General features: G+C 56.3%; 1 protein-coding gene across 9 annotated transcripts in view; it reads left to right on the forward strand.

The window, feature by feature from the left end:
* Nucleotides 1-18,178, forward strand: part of CNTFR (ciliary neurotrophic factor receptor) — a 457,782-nt gene extending 439,604 nt beyond the window's left edge. For 4 of the 9 annotated variants that reach the window (XM_037902781.2, XM_043547273.1, XM_043547276.1 and 1 more), the window contains 3 exons: nucleotides 6,567-6,747; nucleotides 12,779-12,923; nucleotides 17,032-18,178. In XM_037902781.2, coding sequence (XP_037758709.1) covers nucleotides 6,567-6,747; nucleotides 12,779-12,923; nucleotide 17,032 — 327 coding nt within the window. In that variant the 3' untranslated portion in view covers nucleotides 17,033-18,178. Of the gene's footprint in view, nucleotides 1-6,566; nucleotides 6,748-12,778; nucleotides 12,924-16,907 lie in introns of all 9 variants that reach the window. The other 5 variants (XM_037902782.2, XM_043547274.1, XM_043547278.1 and 2 more) reach the window with 2 other exon arrangements.
* The last annotated feature ends 359 nt before the right edge of the window (nucleotides 18,179-18,537 follow it).

An 18,537-nucleotide genomic window follows, 5' to 3' on the forward strand; every position in this document is an offset into this window, starting at 1 on the left:
ATGCATGCACATATACTCACATTGCCACATCCCTATAAAAGCCCAAACACCACCCACGCCCACACACCCACGTACACATGCTGCCACACTCTTGTACACACTCACATGCACACAACACCCACAGCGCACACATTCTCTCAGACTCACCCGTAACCTTTCACACACCAAACTTCCATCCATCCATACTAACACTCATGTACACGTGTGTGCACTGACCCTCCTTCTTATTCACTCATGCACACAATATTGCATGTGGGCAATACACAAACACACCGCTTCAATATACAGATGTTGTTACCCCCAAACATACACGCTTAAAAACACGCACACACACAGTCTATTGCACAACACTCCTACTGACTTGCGCACAATGCCATCCACACATCAACAGCCGTACCGCACAGCACTCATACACCCCCACTGCTACCCTCAGGCTCTTTGTCTACCACCATCTCTGGGGTACCAGGTCTCTGTAGTATCTCCATTGGGTTGCATTGCAACAATGAGACCTCATTCTCCATCAGCCCAGCCCATGGGTCTCCTTACTCAGGTCAGCATCAAGACAACGCCAACAAATTCAATGCTTTGTTCTCCCTTGTTTCCCCCTTTAGCACCCCTGCGACTTTCAGTTTCCCTAACTCCTCTCCCATCCAGTCCCCACCCACGGATGCTCTTCTGCCCCCCTTCTTCCATGGCTCTCATCAATTTCTGATTGCTCTAGGCCTAGTGTGGCATGCACAGATACACACAGGGGCCTCCCTTTGCACACTGCTAGACTTGCACTGTGCTATTCCTGGGCCGGCTGTCTCAGCGGGCACATCTCCTTGGTCCGTCAGTCGTCCTCCCAGGTGCACCCCCAGAAACAGTCACCAGCTCTCAGCACATACTGGATAACGGTTTCCTTGCCCTTGGGAGGGTGTCAGGCCAGCGGGAATTGGTTGCAATGGTGAATGTGTCTGTCTCGTTTTCACTGGCTCAGTGTGCGGCTACGCAGTGTGCTGGGAGGGTGGAGATCTAAAATGAGGCAGGACTTTTCCGCTCCACCTTGCTCCTGTAGATGAATTTAGCTCTTTAAAAACTCGGCTGTTTGTTCAGATGGGGCCCCGGGGAGTTTGATGGAGTTACTCTGCCACAACTTGGGTCATTCACATTACTCATTGTTACTCCCCAGACAACAGCTGAAGTCTCAGAATATCCCATCAGTTCATCGGTAGCCTCAGACTGACAGGGGCTTTCCAGATTCATGGCGGATTCCCACCTCACACACCCACTATCCAAGTTGCCCCCCTGGGGCGCCAGCACATAATGTCCCTTGACTTTTCCCTCTACTCTTGCACAGATTTGGGCTCACGCTGAGCACCCCCAGCCACAAAGGGAGCGTCTTCCTCTCCCCCCTCTGACGGCTGAGCTGAGATCTGGCTGGTGCTCTCTGCCAGGGAGAGGGGTGGGAGGACGTGGGAGCTTCATGGTCAATGTCCCAGCTCTGGTTCTATCCCTCCTGCCTCTGTTCTCCATTGGCCTCCTGAGCTCCAGAATTGAGAGCAGAGGCCAACTTCCTCCCCTCCCCCCGAGCCGAGCAGATGGGTCATGTCAGACCCCTCGCAATCCTTCTTCCGCTCAGACATGTTTATTATCCACATGTGTCTGGAGAGAAGATGGCTTGTGTCAGCGCAGGCCAGGAAGGAAGGGAGGGGACGTGAGCGAGTCTTGACGGTTGCACATGGGGCCGTGCCGCGGATGGGAACTGGGCAGCGGCATCGCGTGGGTTAAACGCAGGGCTCGCAGGAGGGTACCATCGTCCTGTTAATCCGGACGTTTCTTGTGACAGACATGAAGGCCATCTGACAGCGCCCATCTAGGTGGTCCATGGGCTGCGGGTTTCTGGCTGCGGTGCCGGGGGGACTGACACCAGATGATGTGGTGTGACTGGAAGGCAGGTGGGAAGATAACCGCGCACATCCTCGCTCCTTCTGCCCGCGTGGAAGTCCCATGATGTCCACACATGCAGACGTGCGCATCAGGCGAATCAGTGCATGGCCCCTGGGTTTGATCAAACACTTTGCATGCGTCACGTAACACTGACCTGTATCCAAGGCCAGGAAAGAGCCATGCGGGGAAGTGAGAGGGCAAATGCAAGGGATTTAATTCCTACACGCCTGGCACTGGACCTGCCGTGAGAGGAGTGGAGGGTGCGTTTGGTCGGGTGTGCCAGAGAGACGGGACATCTGACTCCATCGGCCATTGGCCTGACCCAGCATTGCAGGGAGCCAGGGCACCAGGCTGGATGGACCATTGCTCTGTTTCTTTATGGCAAGTCATAATGTCCCTGTGTTATTTTAAATGGAATGGGACAGATCCTCAGCTGATAAAAACTGACATCGCGCCGTTGAAGCCAGTGCCGTGGTGCCGGGTCACACCTGGGGAGGATCTGGGACGCACAGCACTGAAGACATATCAAGTAGGGCCAAGCAAGTGGATTTGGATGAAGTGAGAACCAGCCCCGAACTCCAGTGCAGAATTCAGCCGAGGAGATCTCAGATACGAGCCTGCAAAATCCAGGGTGCTGAGCTAGGCTTTAGGGAAATGTAGCTGACTCTGTTCCTGCATTCAGTCAATGGCTTGGTCTACACTACAGAGTTAGGTCGACATAAGGCAGCTGGAGCGGTGACACTGACAAGGAGGCCGGCTCCCAGCTCCCCAGCTGTGCTGCCACCCAGGCTCCTGGTGTGGGCTGCTGCCCCCTGGGGTCCCAGCTCCCCGCTGGGAGCATGGCAGCTGACCGGACTCTAGACGTGGATCTCCCCACCGGAGGCAAGAAGCCACGGGTGGCTTCTCCCTGTACATAGGTGGACCGAAGATTGTAGTGTCGACATGCCCTATGTCATGTGCCCAAGGGCAAAAGCCAAGAGATCCTGTAAGGGTCGATCAGCCTGAGCTCTTCCTGTGCTGAGTGTACAATAGACTGTGCTCCGGAGATGGGCCTTCAAGCCAGCGTTTGCCTCGAGCAAATCCGCTTCTTGCACCATCCAGGTTCTCAGCCAGCTGCCACCGGGGAACCCACTTGCTCTGCCCCAGGTGGCGTGGGAGGAGGGAGAGAGATTTCCCCTGGCTTCACTATTTGCCATTTTCCGTGCAGAATAATGAGCCTCGCCCCTTTGGTTTCGTAGCGCGAGGGCTGGTTGTTAAGCACAGTGTGCGTGTAACCGGCGTGACCCTCCCGTGTCAGTAAGGCCCAGCGCAGGTACGTCCCCGTGCAGCACTCCCAGCATGCCTCAGTTCTGTCTTCCAGCTTCCCCCACACTCCCCTTGTCAGTGCCCCCCAGCCCTGACCTGCAGCCCCACTGCTTTTCCAGTCGTAGCCTCCCCGCCCAGAGCTGCACCGATGCACCTCCATTCTGACTTGCAGCCCCCCTGCTTGTCCAACCTGCCCCCCCGCAGCCCCCTCTCCCCCTTTCTGCTGATCCCCTCAATAGTGGGTGCTCACCACCCGCCAACCACCCGACAATCAGCTGGCAGTGGGCAGGAGGTGCTGGGGGGAGGCGGTGGGAAGAGGTGGCGAGAGTGGGGCATTGGGGGAAGGGGCGGGGTGGGGGCATGGCCTCGGGGACAGAGTAGGGGTGGAGCACCCACCCGGCAAGAAGAAAGCTGGCACCTGTGTGGACAGACACCGGCTGGGGGGTGAGGAGAGACCCACTGGCCCATTTGACTTGTGGCCGAGGTCGAACTCAAGCCCAGGGTCCCAGAGGTCGCGAGGGAGAATGGCTCAGCGTTAACCCATCGCACCAAGAGTGCCGTGCGGCCGCTGGTCAACCCTCCCGTAACGCGGGGTGGTCACGGTGCCTCCTGCAGCCCCGGGGAGCCAGCTCCTGGAGTATGGTGGGACGTGGGCTCGCAGCGGAAATCCTGAGTGGGGCTTGGAGAGGGGCTGTCTCCGGGAGTCCGCCAGGGGGTCCTTTCCACAGTCTGTCCGGCCTTCGCTCGAGCAGGAATGCCGTGCGTTTTCGTGTCTCTCTCCCACAGAAGTGGGGCCAATGGAAGGCCTTGCCTTCCCCACCCCGTCTGCCCGACATCCTGGCACCAACAGCTCCCCAGCACTTTACGAAGCGGTTTCCTTTCCACTTTACACTGAGCCCCCGAAAGCCTAAACCTGAGAGCTCTCTCGCCCCTGTAGTGCTTTTCCTTCCCTCTCCCGTGCGGGCTGCTTTGTTAGGGGCGGGCTGTCCCTGAGCGCTGGGCTACACGCGCTGGTTTGTTGTTGTGAGGTGCGCTGGAGTGCTGGGCCTTCCCGTTGCTGTAGGTGGATTGGGCGTGCCAGCCACCGCCCGTTGCTGCGGGCTTGCTCGTGACCGGAGGGTCGCTCGTTCGCGCGGGGCTGAGCGCCAGGTGTGGTATGGTAGGGTTGCTTATGACGGAGCAGAGCCCCCTGGATTTGGTCCCACTGCAGCTGCCGAGTTCACCTCCCGCCCCAGAGCTGTGCTCCAAAATCCCCGCTTTCATTTGAAAACAATGGAGTTTCCAGGCTTCGTGGCTCGGGGGAAACCTCACAAACAGGCCACGTCGGCTCCCCCACCCCGCCCCAAGCGCTGCCTGACAGTGGGAGGGCTCGTCCCCTGCATCAGCCCAAAAGCCCCAGAGTGCGTCTTCTGTGTAAAGCCCCCTCCTGCCCCGGAAAGAAAGCCTTGGGTAAGGAACGCCCTAGGGCTGACCTGGGCCCCTCTGGGCTGGTGCCGGGTGCCCTGGGCATCGTGGCTGTGAGTGGGGCAGCAGAGGGCAGCAGGGGCTGAGGATCTGGGGCTCAGGCAGTGCTGGGCTGGGGCTCAGCCTCTCGGGTGTGGGGATATACCACGCTGGGCCTGGCCTCCCAGCCTTCTGCAGCCAGCTCCCCCTGCGCAGTGTCCCCCGCAGGCAGGGCTGGGGGTGCCCGGGGCACGGCCAGGGTCCCTCGCTCCCTGCCTTGCGGGCTGAGCGCCGCCAGCGGGCGGAGGGACAGCCGGCAGAGCCCTGGCCCCGCTCTGCGATCTGTCTCTGTCCCTCCCCTCTGCCTCTGGCTCCCGGGTCTCTCTCTAGCCGTGTCTGCCCGTCTCGCTGACTCTGGCCCTCGTGGGCACTGCCAGGGCGGGCTGGCTGGCCTGCTGCTTCGGCCGGTCCGTCGGGCCGCGCTCTGGTGGGGGGGACCCGGCGGCCGGAGCTAAGCCGCCCCAGCGCTGATGCGTCCTGGGCCCAGCCCGACTGGGAATGACGGACCCTCCTGCGCGGGGCTCGGGGGGAGGGCAGAGGAGGCGGCTGGCTCCAGCCCTGCCTTGGCCCCTACCCCATCCCCGGCGGAGAGGAGCCGCCAGACAGGTGTCTGGGACGCGGTGACCAGCCTCGGGGGTGGAGGTCGGCCGTCCCTCTGCTCCTGCTGTGCAGCGCCTGGCGCACACTCTGCGGCTGCTCGGAACTGGCGCCACCACCCTGGCCCAGCCCCTGGCACCTGACAGACGGGCAGCCATGAAGACCCCCCGTCCCCTGCCGAGCTACGATTCCTCCTCTCGGCTCCAGTTCCCTGTCTCCCCTCCCCCTCCATTCCTCCGTCTCCCCATCCCTGTGCCCCATCCCCCCCCCCTCCCATCCCCTCCTCCATTCCCTCACCCCTGTGCCCCATCCACTCTCCCTCCATTCTCCCATCGCCCCATCCCCCCTCCATTCCCCCATTCCTGTGCCCCATCCCTTCCCCCGCCATTCCCCCGTCACCCCATCCCCCTTCCATTCCCCCACCCTGTGCCCCATCCCCTCCCCCGCCATTCCCTCCTCCCCATCCCCCCTCCATTCCCCCATCCCTGTGCCCCATCCCCTCTCCCTCCATTCCCCCCTCACCCATCCCCTCCTCCATTCTCCCACCCCGTGCCCCATCCCCTCCCCCTCCATTCCCCCATCCCCCCCTCCATTCCCCCATTCCTGTGCCCTGTCCCCTCCCACTCCATTCCTCCATCACCCATCCTGTCCCCCATCGCCTCCCCCTCCATTCCCCCATCTCTGTGCCCCATCCCCTCTATTCCCCCATCACCCCATCCCTGTCCCCCATCCCCTCCCCCTCCATTCCCCCATCCCTGTGTCCCTCCCCTTCCCTCTCCCCCTCCATTCCCCCATCCCCATCCCTCCATCCTCCTCCCTTTTCCACTTTTTCTCCCCAGGCCTGGTCCTGAAGCCCCCAGGCCCTGTTGAGGCTGGTGGGAGCTGGGTACATGGAGGGCTGCCCAGGTCAGCCCCCCAGCCCTGTCCCACTCCAGGGGATCTCAGGCTGCCTGTGAAACTGGCCTGCGAAGTGACAGGCTGTAGCACTCATGTCGCCCTGTAATGGGGATGTGGCCCAGGCCCCTCCTGCTGTAGCCGTGGCCATGGCAGGGGGTGTCAGTTGCTCTGCTCCACGGTGCTCCACCCCCCCCGCCCATGGCCCTAGCTCCCCGTCCACACCCAAGGAGAGGCCTTGCCCAAGCCCCCCGCTCCCCTCTAGGGTCTCTCCACAGGCCTTCCCCTAGGGACGCGGCTGCACCCCGGTGACCACCCCCTCCCCTCTCCCCATGCAGGTGGAGCTGTCTGACGGGACGTCCCACACCATCACCGACGCCTACGCCGGCAAGGAGTACATCATCCAGGTGGCCGCCAAGGACAACGACATCGGCACGTGGAGCGACTGGAGCGTCGCTGTGCATGCCACGCCCTGGACGGAGGAGCCCAAGCACCTCACCACGGAAGCCCCGGTGGCAGGTGAGGGTGCCAGGCAGCAGGGGGCCCAGCCGGGACGGTGCAGCAGGGCCCGGGGGTTTGACACCTCTCCTGCCAAGGGCTTGGCATCACCGCTGCTGCACAGCTGATGGGAGGCGGGGAGGCGGGCCCCACGAAGGGGGGAAGGGGGTTGCCCAAGTTCACACCACAAGTAGCAGAGTCAGGAAGAGAACCCAGGAGTCCTGGCTCCCAGCCTCCTGCTTTGACCACTAGACCCCACTATCCTCCCAGTGCCAGGGATAGAACCAGGAGTCCTGCTTTCCAGTCTCTAACCCACTAGACCTCACCCTGTCAAGCTGGCGCACTGCATCATGGGACAGCTGGAGGCCAGGAGCACTGGCACTCATGAGACTGAGTGAAAGCAACCCAGGGACCCCGGGGCCCTGCCCTTCCGGTGGCAGCAGGTTTCAGGATCCAGGTGCAGGGGGCAGTCCCCAGCTCCTGGAGCTATTGTTTCAGGCTCTCTGCATACTCTGGTAGGCATCAATTAACTTAGGGCACATTTTCAAGCTTTTCTCTGCATCCATGAAGGACAGAAACACATTACTTTTCAATGGTTTCAGAGTGGTAGCCATATTAGTCTGTATCAGCAAAAACAATGAGGAGTCCTTGTGGCACCTTAGAGACTAACAAATTTATTTGGGCATAAGATTTTGTGGGCTATAACCCAATTCATCAGATGCATGGAGTGAAAAATACAGTAAGCAGTTTGTATATACAGCACATGAAAAGATGGGAGTTGCCTTACCAAGTGTGGGGTCAGTGCTAATGAGGCCAATTCAATTAATGTGGAAGTGGTCTATTCTCAACAGTTGACAAGAAGGGGTGAATATCAAGGGAGGGAAAATTACTTTTGTAGTGTTAACGAGGGCAATGCAATTAAATTGCCACTTTTAAGTCTGTTATTGAGTGTCCAGAGAGAGTGAAGTGTTATGATTCCTGACGTCTGATTTGTGTCCATTTATTCTTTTGCATAGAGGCTGTCTGGTTTGGCCAATGTACATGGCGGAGGGGCATTGCTGGCACGTGATGGCATATATCACAATGGTAGATGTGCAGGGGAATGAGCCCCTGATGGTGTTTCTGATGTGGTTGGGTCCTATGATGGTGTCCCTTGAATAAATATGCAGACAGAGTTGTCACCGGGGTTTGTTGCAGGTATTGGTTCCTGGGTTAGTGTTTTTGTTGTGTGGTGTGTAGCTGCTGGTGAGTATTTGCTTCAGGTTGGGGGGCTGTCTGTAAGCGAGAACTGGCCTGTCTCCCAAGGTCTGTGAGAGTGAGGAACCATCCTTCAGGATACGTTGTAGATCCTTGATGATGCACTGGAGAGGTTTTAGTTGGGGGCTGTAGGTGACGGCTAGTGGCGTTCTGTTAACTAAAACCTCTCCAGCACAGCATCAAGGATCTACAACCTATCCTGAAGGACGATCCCTCACTCTCACAGATCTTGGAAGACAGACATCAAGAAGTGTAACATTCAAAAACCAGTAGGAGAGCACTTCAATCTCCCTGGACACTCAATAACAGACTTAAAAGTGGCCATTCTTCAACAAAAAAACTTCAAAAACAGACTCCAAAGAGAAACTGGAGAACTGGAATTAATTTGCAAATTGGACACCATCAAATTAGGCTTGAATAGAGACTGGGAGTGGCTGGGTCACTACAAAAAGTAATTTTCCCTCTGTTGATACTCACATCTTCTTGTCAACTGTTGGAAATGGCCAACGTCCACCTGGATTGCATTGCCCTCATTAACACTACAAAAGTAATTTTCCCTCTCTTGATATTCACCCCTTCTTGTCAACTGTTGAGAATAGGCCACTTCCACCTTAATTGAATTGGCCTAATTAGCACTGACCCCCTCCACTCCCCACTTGGTAAGGCAACTCCCATCTTTTCATGTGCTGTGATATATATACTGCTTACTGTATTTTCCACTCCATGCATCTGATGAAGTGGGTTTTAGCCCACGAAAGCTTATGCCCAAATAAATGTGTTAATCTCTAAGGTGTCACACGGACTCCTCGTTGTTTTTACTTTTAAATGGCAGTTGAGATTCGGATTCATCACGTGCCTCCAGGGGCTGGGGCCCTAGGTATGGGCCCATAATGCCTATGCTGGCCACACTGGCTCTGCCCAGCTGTGAGACTGGGGCTCCTGCCAGAGAGTGGGGAGGAACGAAATGCGAGACAAGGCCCAAGCCCCTTGGTGTTGTCAGTGCATCTGACGGGGCTCCCTCCAGCCTGTCACAGGCCGTGACTCGGGCCAGATGCCTCCTCCCTCCCCCTCGATGTGTTGCATTTTGTCCATCTCCAGTCACACACACCTACAAATGGACTAATTAACCGTAAGCGTGCCTCCCCCCCTTCCCCATTGGACAGATGGGTAAACTGAGGCACAGGAAGGTTAAAGCCCAAGGTTTCAAAGAGCCAGCTAGATGTGGGTGCCCAGCTCGCAGCATTTCCAGCCTCCCAGGCTGGGCCCCCAAAACTAGCAGAGACCTTTGCCAGCTGGACCTCAACAACTCACCCCTGGCCAGAGTGACACAGCTTCCGAGCTGGGATTCAAACTTATCCAGTCCCTGGTCTAAGCACTTGCCCGTGCTTCTCTCTCTCCTTGACACACAACACATACGTGCAAATGTCCTGTATGCTCACACACGCACAAAACACCTGTCCACAAATCCACACACACGCTGCTCGGAAACGACGGAGCCCAACAGGCTCCCTCGGAATTAGCCTCTGCTTCTGTCTCTTGCCCTGACACCTTCGAGAGGTTTGGCTAAGAGCCAGCTAGGTTTGGCCTCCACCGGCACCGGGCCATGTACCATCCCCACGGCAGGCGCACTCCCCGCAGCTGCGTTACAGCGTTTCAGCCGGCATGTCAGATGGTGGCCTGGCTTCTGCTGACTCAGCTCCTCCCAGCTCTGGCCTCCAGCTTGCGAAGAAGTGCTAAGGATTCATAGGAAGGTTATTATTCAGTGGAGTGCTGCCCCCCAGCTCCCCTGATCCCGCACAATGGCTCGGAGCCACGCCAATTAGAAAGAAAAGGCACAAAGTTAACAAGCCCCTGTTTCTAGGAAAGAGCTGGGACCGCGTCCAAATTCACGACGTCGGCCTTCGGTTTCCCAGAAGGACTGGAGCGGACCCCGGCTTGGTTCCCCCAACTGGCACTGACTGCCAGGAGGTTGGGCAATCCACATCCCCAGAGCAAATAAATCAGCTTCTCAAAGAGAACTGGGACAGCGTCCAAATTCTCAGCGCTGCGCAAATCTTTGCCACTACCGGCCGTGGGTGTGCAAGGCCTTGGCACTGCTGACACTCTGTGTGTGTGTGTGTGCATGTGCAAATCCTTGGGCTGTTAGCTGTGTGAGTCAAAGGAGCCTCGCCCGCATGGGGCATGCAGGCGAGCGGGGAGGCACTCGATGCTGCAGTCCGGAGGAAGAAGCCCAGGCTGCTTGCTCTCAAGCTGAAGGAAGATACACTGAGATTTGCCCTCTGGAGGCTGCGGCACCTGCCAGGACTCTGCTGCATGAAGCTTATCAGACAGAGCCAGGAATTTGCAGCCGTTCAGACACATGCTGCCTCGGACGCATACACAAACCCCTGCAAAGTAACACACATACAGACACACACACCCCGACATCACACAAACATACACCCAAATGCTTACAAACATGCAGGCATTCACCCGTTTACACACACTGCTATACTCGCTCACAGACACTCCCTGGGGCGTGTGAACGCTCACATGAATACACACACGCCTGGTTTTCTCCAGTTCAATTAACTAATCCTTTGTGAGCGTAACAAACTATACAAGTGTTGCTGCAGGTTGACTCACACACACCTCTTCATATGCATGCACACACTACCTTGAATGCACACGAATGACTTGCATGCACACACACACACAGAGAGTTCTCACACGCACCCCCCCTTTGCACACCTCTTGATGACAATCGCTCTGAAATAGCTGAGCTGCACCGGACCCCTCTGAATTAGCCTCTGCTCCTCCCTTTCTCTGTCTCCTGGACACCTTGGAGAGGTTTGGCTAAGCACCTGCTGAGATCCTCCCCCCACCCCGCCAAGATTGGCGCATGGCCCCCCGTGACAGTTCCAGTCAGCGTGTGACGAGTGGCCTGGTTCCCCCGGGCCTGCTCTCCAGCTGTTGGACTGACTCTGCTGGCCCTTGGCTCCTGCCCGGTGGCACCAGTTAGATCTAAAAGCATGAGCAGCTGTTTGCTGCTAGGAAAGTGGCAGTGATTCCACTCTGGCAGCGCTATGGAAGTGGGGGCCCCAGAAGGGCCGGAGGGAATTCCGGGTTAGGGCCCCCCAGGACCTGCTCTTGGGGGGAATACGGGAATGTCTGACCTCCTTGGAGGACTGACCTCCAAGTGCAAGGCTGGGGGGTGGGGGGGGGGCCTGTATGCCAGGATACAGTACGCTGTAGCTGATCCGGGGCGCAGGCTGATGAGGTCATGAAACTTGTGACTTGCTGTGCTCATGATGTCATAAGGCTTCTGACAGGCCTCGCTGATGCTAAGGGCGTCTCAAGGCACGTGACGTGCTGTGAGGGTGATGTCAGGGACCTTGCATCACAGCCCTGATGACACCATGAAGTCTGACATGTCTGATGATGTCATGAAACTTGCCCCCACCGTGCTGGTGATGTCATAGGCCAGTGATGTCAGGGGGGTCTGTGCATATGGGGAGGTGAGGCCTCCGGAAACCAGGCTGGGAGGCAACACCTGCTCGCGCCTCATTCATCACAGCCCGGTTGGGCCACAGCATTCCCCTGCCCAGACCCAGCGAAGGGCCTGGGCCCCTGTGTGGAGTCACGGCCCTATTCAGCCTCTGCAGGTGCCACCTTGCAGGAGACGGCACACGCCCATGGGAGTCGGGAGCATCCTGAAATGGGGGATGACCCCAAAGGGAGATGGGGCTGGTCAGATTTCCCCATGGGTGAGCCCAAATCACCACCCACGCGAGTGGCACGCCCACCGGGAGCTCTCTCTCTCAACCCAGGCCCCCTCACGGAGGACGCCAGCCACGTATGGCAGTAAAGTCGAGCCACCCACCTCGAGCTGCTATCACCAGCCGGTGCCCCCAGAGCAGAGACCTCCGCGTTCCTTCCTGGGGCGGACACCCCAGCCCCGACCTGCGAGGCGCAGCCCGGCCGTGGCTCTCCCTTCACGTGGGCGGGCCGACGGCCCGTGCTGCATCTCCCGGTTCCCCAGAACCCCAGCCGGTTCCCGTCGCAGGCTTTGGCCACTCTGCCTTTGGGCATCCCCAAATCCGCCCTGGCACCCTCGGGGACATTTCTGTGGGGGGGTGGTGCCCTCTGCTGGCCATTCCGTTTAACACGGGGCCCCAGTGGAGCTGGGCTTGCAGAAAGCTCTGAGCAGGTCCCTTGGCAGACACGGGCATCAAAGACCGGGCACCCCAAGGAGCTGTGCAGAGCTGAGGCCCACCCAGGAGGCTGCAATGCTCATAACCCAGCCCGGTGGGGGCGCAGAGCTCTTGCTGAGGCTGCACGCCAGGCCCCTCAGATTGGGGGTGGGGGGCTGAGGGAGGACAGGTCATGCCAGTGTCCAGTTCCCAGGGCAGTGCCCAGAGCAAAGGGAGCCATGCCCAGCCCCCTTCAGCCAGAGGAGGTAAAGGGGAAATTAATCGGGGCTCACGGCTAGTGTGGTGAGGGAGGGCTGGATACACAAGTGCACAGAGAGACTAAACAATGCAAGAAGCTAGCTGGTGAGATGACGGGGGGGGGGCAGTCCGATTTTCCTAATCCAGGAAAGTATTGTCAGGAGGCTGCCGGATGGGCAAAGGGCTTTTAATAGCCAAGGGGCAGACAGGCTGGCATGGTGAGCCCTGGCCTGGGAGAGGCGCTGCCGTCTGTGTCGTGCCAGGGCGGGCCTGTAGCTTGGAGGGAAGGTGAAGCGGGCAGGAGGCGATGCAGACCGTAGCTGCCTGTTGGCCCATCTGCAGGCTGTTCCTTTCCCTCGCTCCAGAGACGACGACCACCAGCAGCTCCTCCTTTGTGCCGCCCCCCACCACCAAGATCTGCGACCTGGAGGCCGTTGTCGGCAGCGGGGCCGTGACCATGTCCTGGGCGGCGGGATTGGTACTGGCAGCAGCTGGCGTTCTGTTTATTTAGTAAGTATTCACCAGCTCCGGCAGATCCCTCCTGCCCGTCCTCACTGGGCTGGAGCCAAACTAGCCACGCACGGGCCGCCAGAATGGGACAGTCACACGCGCAGGGCAGTACGCAGAGTCCTTGGCGTGCTCTTCACTGGCACCCGAAGTGTGTGTTCACTGTGCGGTAACTACCCCGCAAAAGGCACCGGTACCGTTACCAGCAAGGAGCTAGGCCAGGCCAGCACTAGACCCCTGTGCTGGGTCGGCCTCCTCTAGTTCATCTCGCAGTTGCACTACGGAGCCTTGTCTCCACCAGGATTGCACAGTGGCAGAGTTAACGGGTGTTAGGTATCCTGGGAGAAAAACACACCTTGCCAGTGGAGATGTAGCCTGGGACACTGGAGACACAAGATGCCTGTTAGATCTATCTATCTATCTGTCTATCTATCTATCTATCTATCTATCTATCTAACCCCCATGCACATCTGTCTCTCTGTCTATTCTAATCTGTTTTAGCCTGCTGCCCATCACCACGGTGTCTGGGTGCCTTTCATGTAAAATCAAGAGCAGTAGTAAAGTCTCTGGCCTATCTCTCTTTTGGGGGTCAGAGTGCTGATTTGGGGGGGGGGTGATTTGATTCGTTGGTGTTGTTTGGGGGGACGGGTTGAGTCTTGTTTCTCCCTGTGGGGCTTTGCAGTACAAAAGGATGTCAGTATTGGATAGAAGGGGGTGTCAGTGCTCAGATTTGGGGGTGGGACGGGGGTCAGTGTTGTGAGTATCATCATGATTAAATGACAGGTTTCAGAGTAACAGCCGTGTTAGTCTGTATTCGCAAAAAGAAAAGGAGGACTTGTGGCACCTTAGAGACTAACCAATTTATTTGAGCATAAGCTTTCGTGAGCTACAGCTCAAGCTCACGAAAGCTCATGCTCAAATAAATTGGTTAGTCTCTAAGGTGCCACAAGTACTCCTTTTCTTTTTATCATGATTAAAGGGCATTTCAAGAAGGAAGGTTTGCCAGGGTTTCCTAGAGGCGTTTTCACTCTAATCTCGTCTGCTGGGCAAGCGAGGGGGAAAGGGCCTTAGTTAAAATGAGAGCTGGGTCCCAAATCAAGAGCGTGATAAGATTGTTTGTTTGAAACGTGGTGGAGTTTTTTGGACTAAATTTGATCATTTTTCAAAAACAAAAATCACACAAACACACACACACTGAACCCATTTGCTGGGCCAGCCGACTCACACCATGGTGTTTTGCAAAACTGAAAATGTTTGGGCTGAAAAAAATGTTGATTTCAACGTCCAAAATATTTCTGTTTGGAAAAACTGCGACTTTTTTAAATCTAAAAAGGTATGGATTTAAGAAAAGGTGAAAAAAGCAAAAGAAAAATTCAGCCGTTCTCAAGGGAAGAGGCACAAAATGGTCTGAAATTTTTCAAAAGGCTCCCAAACAATTTTTAAAACTTTTCCCACCTACTTTAAAAATTAACTAGAAAGCTTAGCAAGCAAACGTACCCATGTGTACATACATATTCTAGTCTCCCATGTTTAAGAAAGATGAATTCAAACTGGAACAGGTGCTGAGAAGCGCAACTAGGATGATCAGAGGAATGGAAAACCTACCTTATGAGAGGAAACTCAAGGAGCTTGGCTTGTTTATCATAACCAAACAAAGGCTGAAGGGCGATCTGATTGCTCTCTCTAAATACATCAGAGAGATAAATATCAGGGAGGGAGAGGAGTTATTGAAGTTAAGCACCAGTGTGGACACAAGAACAAACGGATAGAAACTAGCCATCAACAAGTTTAGGCTTGAAATGAGACAAAGGTTTCTAACCACCGGAGGAGTGAAGTTCTGGAACAGCCTGCCAAGGGGAGCCGTTGGGGCAAAAAACCTACGTGGCTTCAAGACTCACCTTGATAAATTTACGGAGGGGACAGTATAAAGAGGTAGCCGACAACGGCATATGGCCAATCCGCAAATGCTATTAGCAAATATCTCCAATGGCCGGAGATGGGACACTAGATGGGGATGGTTCTGAGTTACTACAGAGAATTCTTTCCCAGGTGTCTGGCTGGTGGGTCTCGCCCACATGTTCCGGGTCTAATTGATTGCCATATTTGGGGTCGGGAAGGAATTTTCCTCTGGGTCAGATTGGCAGAGACCCTGGGGGGTTTCGCCTTCCGCTGCAGTGTGGGTCACTTGCTGGTTTAAACTAGTGGCCATGGTGGGTTCTCTGTCACTTGAAGTCTTTAAAGCAAGATTTGAGGACGTCAGCAACTCAGCCAGAGGGTCTGTAACAGGAGTGGGGGGTGAGGTTCTGTGGCCTGCAACGTGAAGGAGGTCAGACTAAATGATCATGATGGCCCCTTCTGGCCTTAAAGTCGATGAGTCCGTGAGGTACATACGGATGTACTCACAGACACATGCACGCACAGACCCGTACACAAATGTACACGCACACAAAGGCATGCATGAATGCCCATAGGTACATACACACAATCGTGCACACTCATGCCCATGCATGGAGACACACACACACACATTCACGTATGCATCCACACATAGAGTGATGCACACACACAACACTTAGCTTATGCTCAAATAAATTGGTTAGTCTCGAAGGTGCCACAAGTACTCCTTTTCTTTTTACACACACTTAGGATTGCCAATGCTCCAGGATTGTCCTGGAGTCTCCAGGAATTAGAGATTAATCTTTAATTAAAGATTATGTCATGTGATGAAACCTCCAGGAATACGTCCAACCAAAATTGGCAACTCTACCCAGCCTGCATGCACACACTTGTATGGCCACACACATATTCACTCACGTCTATCCACTCACACATCAGCACCCCCGAGCCTACATTTGCCCACGCACACGCTCACACAGGTCTGCACTTGTACACACCCATGTGGACACACACACAGGCACACTCATGCATGCCCCTTGCCCACGCACACCCAGATGTGATAGCCTTAGCCCAAGGAGGACTCCCTTTGCTCTCAGGGGAGAGCCGTGCTGTGTGTGGACACACGGCTCTTCCTCACACAAAGCAGTCTGCTTAGCCTGGAACACGGGGACGTTTCAGAATCAAAGGCTTCGCTCTGCCATTGAGCCTTGAAGCAGTGCACTTCCTGTTGGAGGCGGAGTTCCAAAGGATAAGGGACCCCCTACTGCTACCAGTGAGGGGAGATCTCCATTTTCCAGAGTGATGAACTCCTCACCTCATTAAAGTTAATAGCAAAACTTCCAGTAATTGCAGTGGGGCCAGGATTTCTGGGATCCCCGCCCTCTGACTGCCGTCTGTGGATTCTTTTCGCTGTGATGCAGAGTGGGGGCACCCCAGGGATAGGGGCAAGGGCCAATCTGTGTAGCTATAAATCTACCAGTCTCATGCTTCAGGGCTTCAGCCATCACGTGGAGGGCTTTGGGAGGGAATTTTTTGGGGTTTGTGGGTTTTTTGGTCTGAAGCATCAGAGATGGCCAGGGGTGGAGATGAGACACTGTTCGGGGTGTGCTGGCGCCCTGAGATGGCCCTGAGAATTCCCTTTCTTGGGTGCTTGGCTGGTGAGTCTTGTTCCGGGTCTAACTCATCACCAGATTTGGGGTTGGGATCATTTTCTCCCAGGTCAGATTGGCAGTGGGTGGGGGGGTTGTCTTCCTCTGTGGGGCATGGATCGCCTGCTGGGATCATCTGGGTCTATCTCCCCTAGTCAGTTCCCTGCCATTGCCGAGGTGTTGGCCTCTGGTGCTCCTCGGTCACTCCTGGTCTCACACAATAGCTCCCGAGGCCTGTAACACTTTGCTCTAATCCAGGGTCTGGGGGGAGCGTGCGGGGCGCTGGCTGTGCTATACAGCAGGTCAGATGGGATGATCTGGTGGGTCTCTTCCGGCCTGTGACGCTGTGGCTTTCTACTGTACCGCGCCTGCGTGTGCTGCTTTCAGAGCCCCCCTGAGCGCAGGCGGTGACCCCTCTCTCTGTTCCTCTCCCTGCCTGCAGATCCCCCCCTCGCAGCCCCCCGGAGGAGACCACCCCCCGCCCCCCGTCTGAATCTATTTTCTCTTCTATTTTGCACACGTTAAGGCGGACGTATCACATTTCTCTTCATCGCTTCACTTTGTAGAAGGACAGACCTGCCGCGCCGCGAGGATTTCCCCGCCCCGAACTGCCGGGGGGACCGCGGAACCTTTACAAAAAGAGAGAGAGAGAGCGAGAGAGAGAGACGCCCCCACTCCCCTGATGCCCCCCCCCAAACAGCGAGACGCCAACCCCGGCCGCGCTGCAGAGGAGAGTGCCAGCCGCCCTGGGCGAGAGATCGGATCATACAGCTAAACCGCCATGCCAAAGATGCTTCGCTACTTCGCTTCACGCCCACGGCGCTCTGCTGCCCCCGCTGCCACAACACGGGTGACAAAACGTGTCAAACACACACAGGACGGGGGAGGAGCCTCGAAACCACAATGAGCCTCGTAAGGGGGCGACCCCCTCCACCCGCTCCTCAGGGGGGGCGCCGAAGAACTGAACTGGCTTCCAGAAGCCCCAGTCTGGAGGGGCGGCAGGGGGTTTAGTCCCCCCAGATGCGGTTCCCCACCCCCAGCCCCCGTGCGACAGAGGACATAAGCACTGTTTTCACGAGCGCAGACGAGCGCATTGGGGGCTTTCTTTTTTACGGGAAACAGGAATCTGAGAACAACAGCCACACCGACCCTCCTCCCTCCGCCGCCCGCCTGCACTGGACTCCCGGCGCCTCCCAGCCCCCCACCCGTGCCCCCCAGCCCGGGCGAAATCAGCGAGGAGACAATAGCTACAGTGAAGTCTGCGACTCTCCCCCGCCCCGTTGCCTGGTTGTCTCTCTTTTTATCACCTCCCTTCCATTTCTACAGGGAAGCGCCTCGGTTTCTGTATTTGTCTTATTACCGAAAAACAAATATTCATAATGGAACTGTACGACACAAACGTATCTCCCCCCCACGCTCGTCCGTTGCCCCCATCCTTCGTTCTCTCCTCCCCCCACTCCCGCCGCACCCCGGTCCTGTTTTGTAAGACAGCACCCTGCCCGTTCCGAGCGCAGTATTTAATACCCAATGTCCTAGTATTCCAAAAGTTAACATGCTGTATTTGAATTTTTTATAGATGTATATATAAAAAAACAAACAAAAAAATCCACACACACCCCCCCACCCCAAAACAGCCAACAACAACAAAAAACAACCCAGGAGAGAGGTTGTTCATTAAACGTGATCATTTCGTGATGACTGTCGGCCCCTGGAATTATTTCACCTCAAGGTCAGGGCTGAGCCCCAAGTATTCTAGACCCTTGGGGGCCCCAGTGATGGGGGGCCAAAGAGGGTAGAATGCTTCCAGTCATTCCCACCGTCCGATGCTGGTGGGTGGGGAAGAGATTAGACTGATTGAAAAAGCCTCCAGATCCAGAGTTCTAGAGCTTTTGGAGTTCCAGAACCCCTAAGAGTGTTAGTGCCTTTTGGAGTCCTTAGACCCTCCCCCCCCCAGAAAAAGTTCTAGATCCCTTTGGAGCCCTCGAACCCCCAAGAGTTCTGGAGACTTTTGGAGTTGCGGAGTTCTGGGCATTCTAGCACTACCCAGAGTTCAAGAGACTTGGCATTCTACA

This window comes from Chelonia mydas, chromosome 5 (assembly GCF_015237465.2).
Source record: "Chelonia mydas isolate rCheMyd1 chromosome 5, rCheMyd1.pri.v2, whole genome shotgun sequence".
NCBI classification, from domain to species: Eukaryota; Metazoa; Chordata; order Testudines; family Cheloniidae; genus Chelonia; species Chelonia mydas.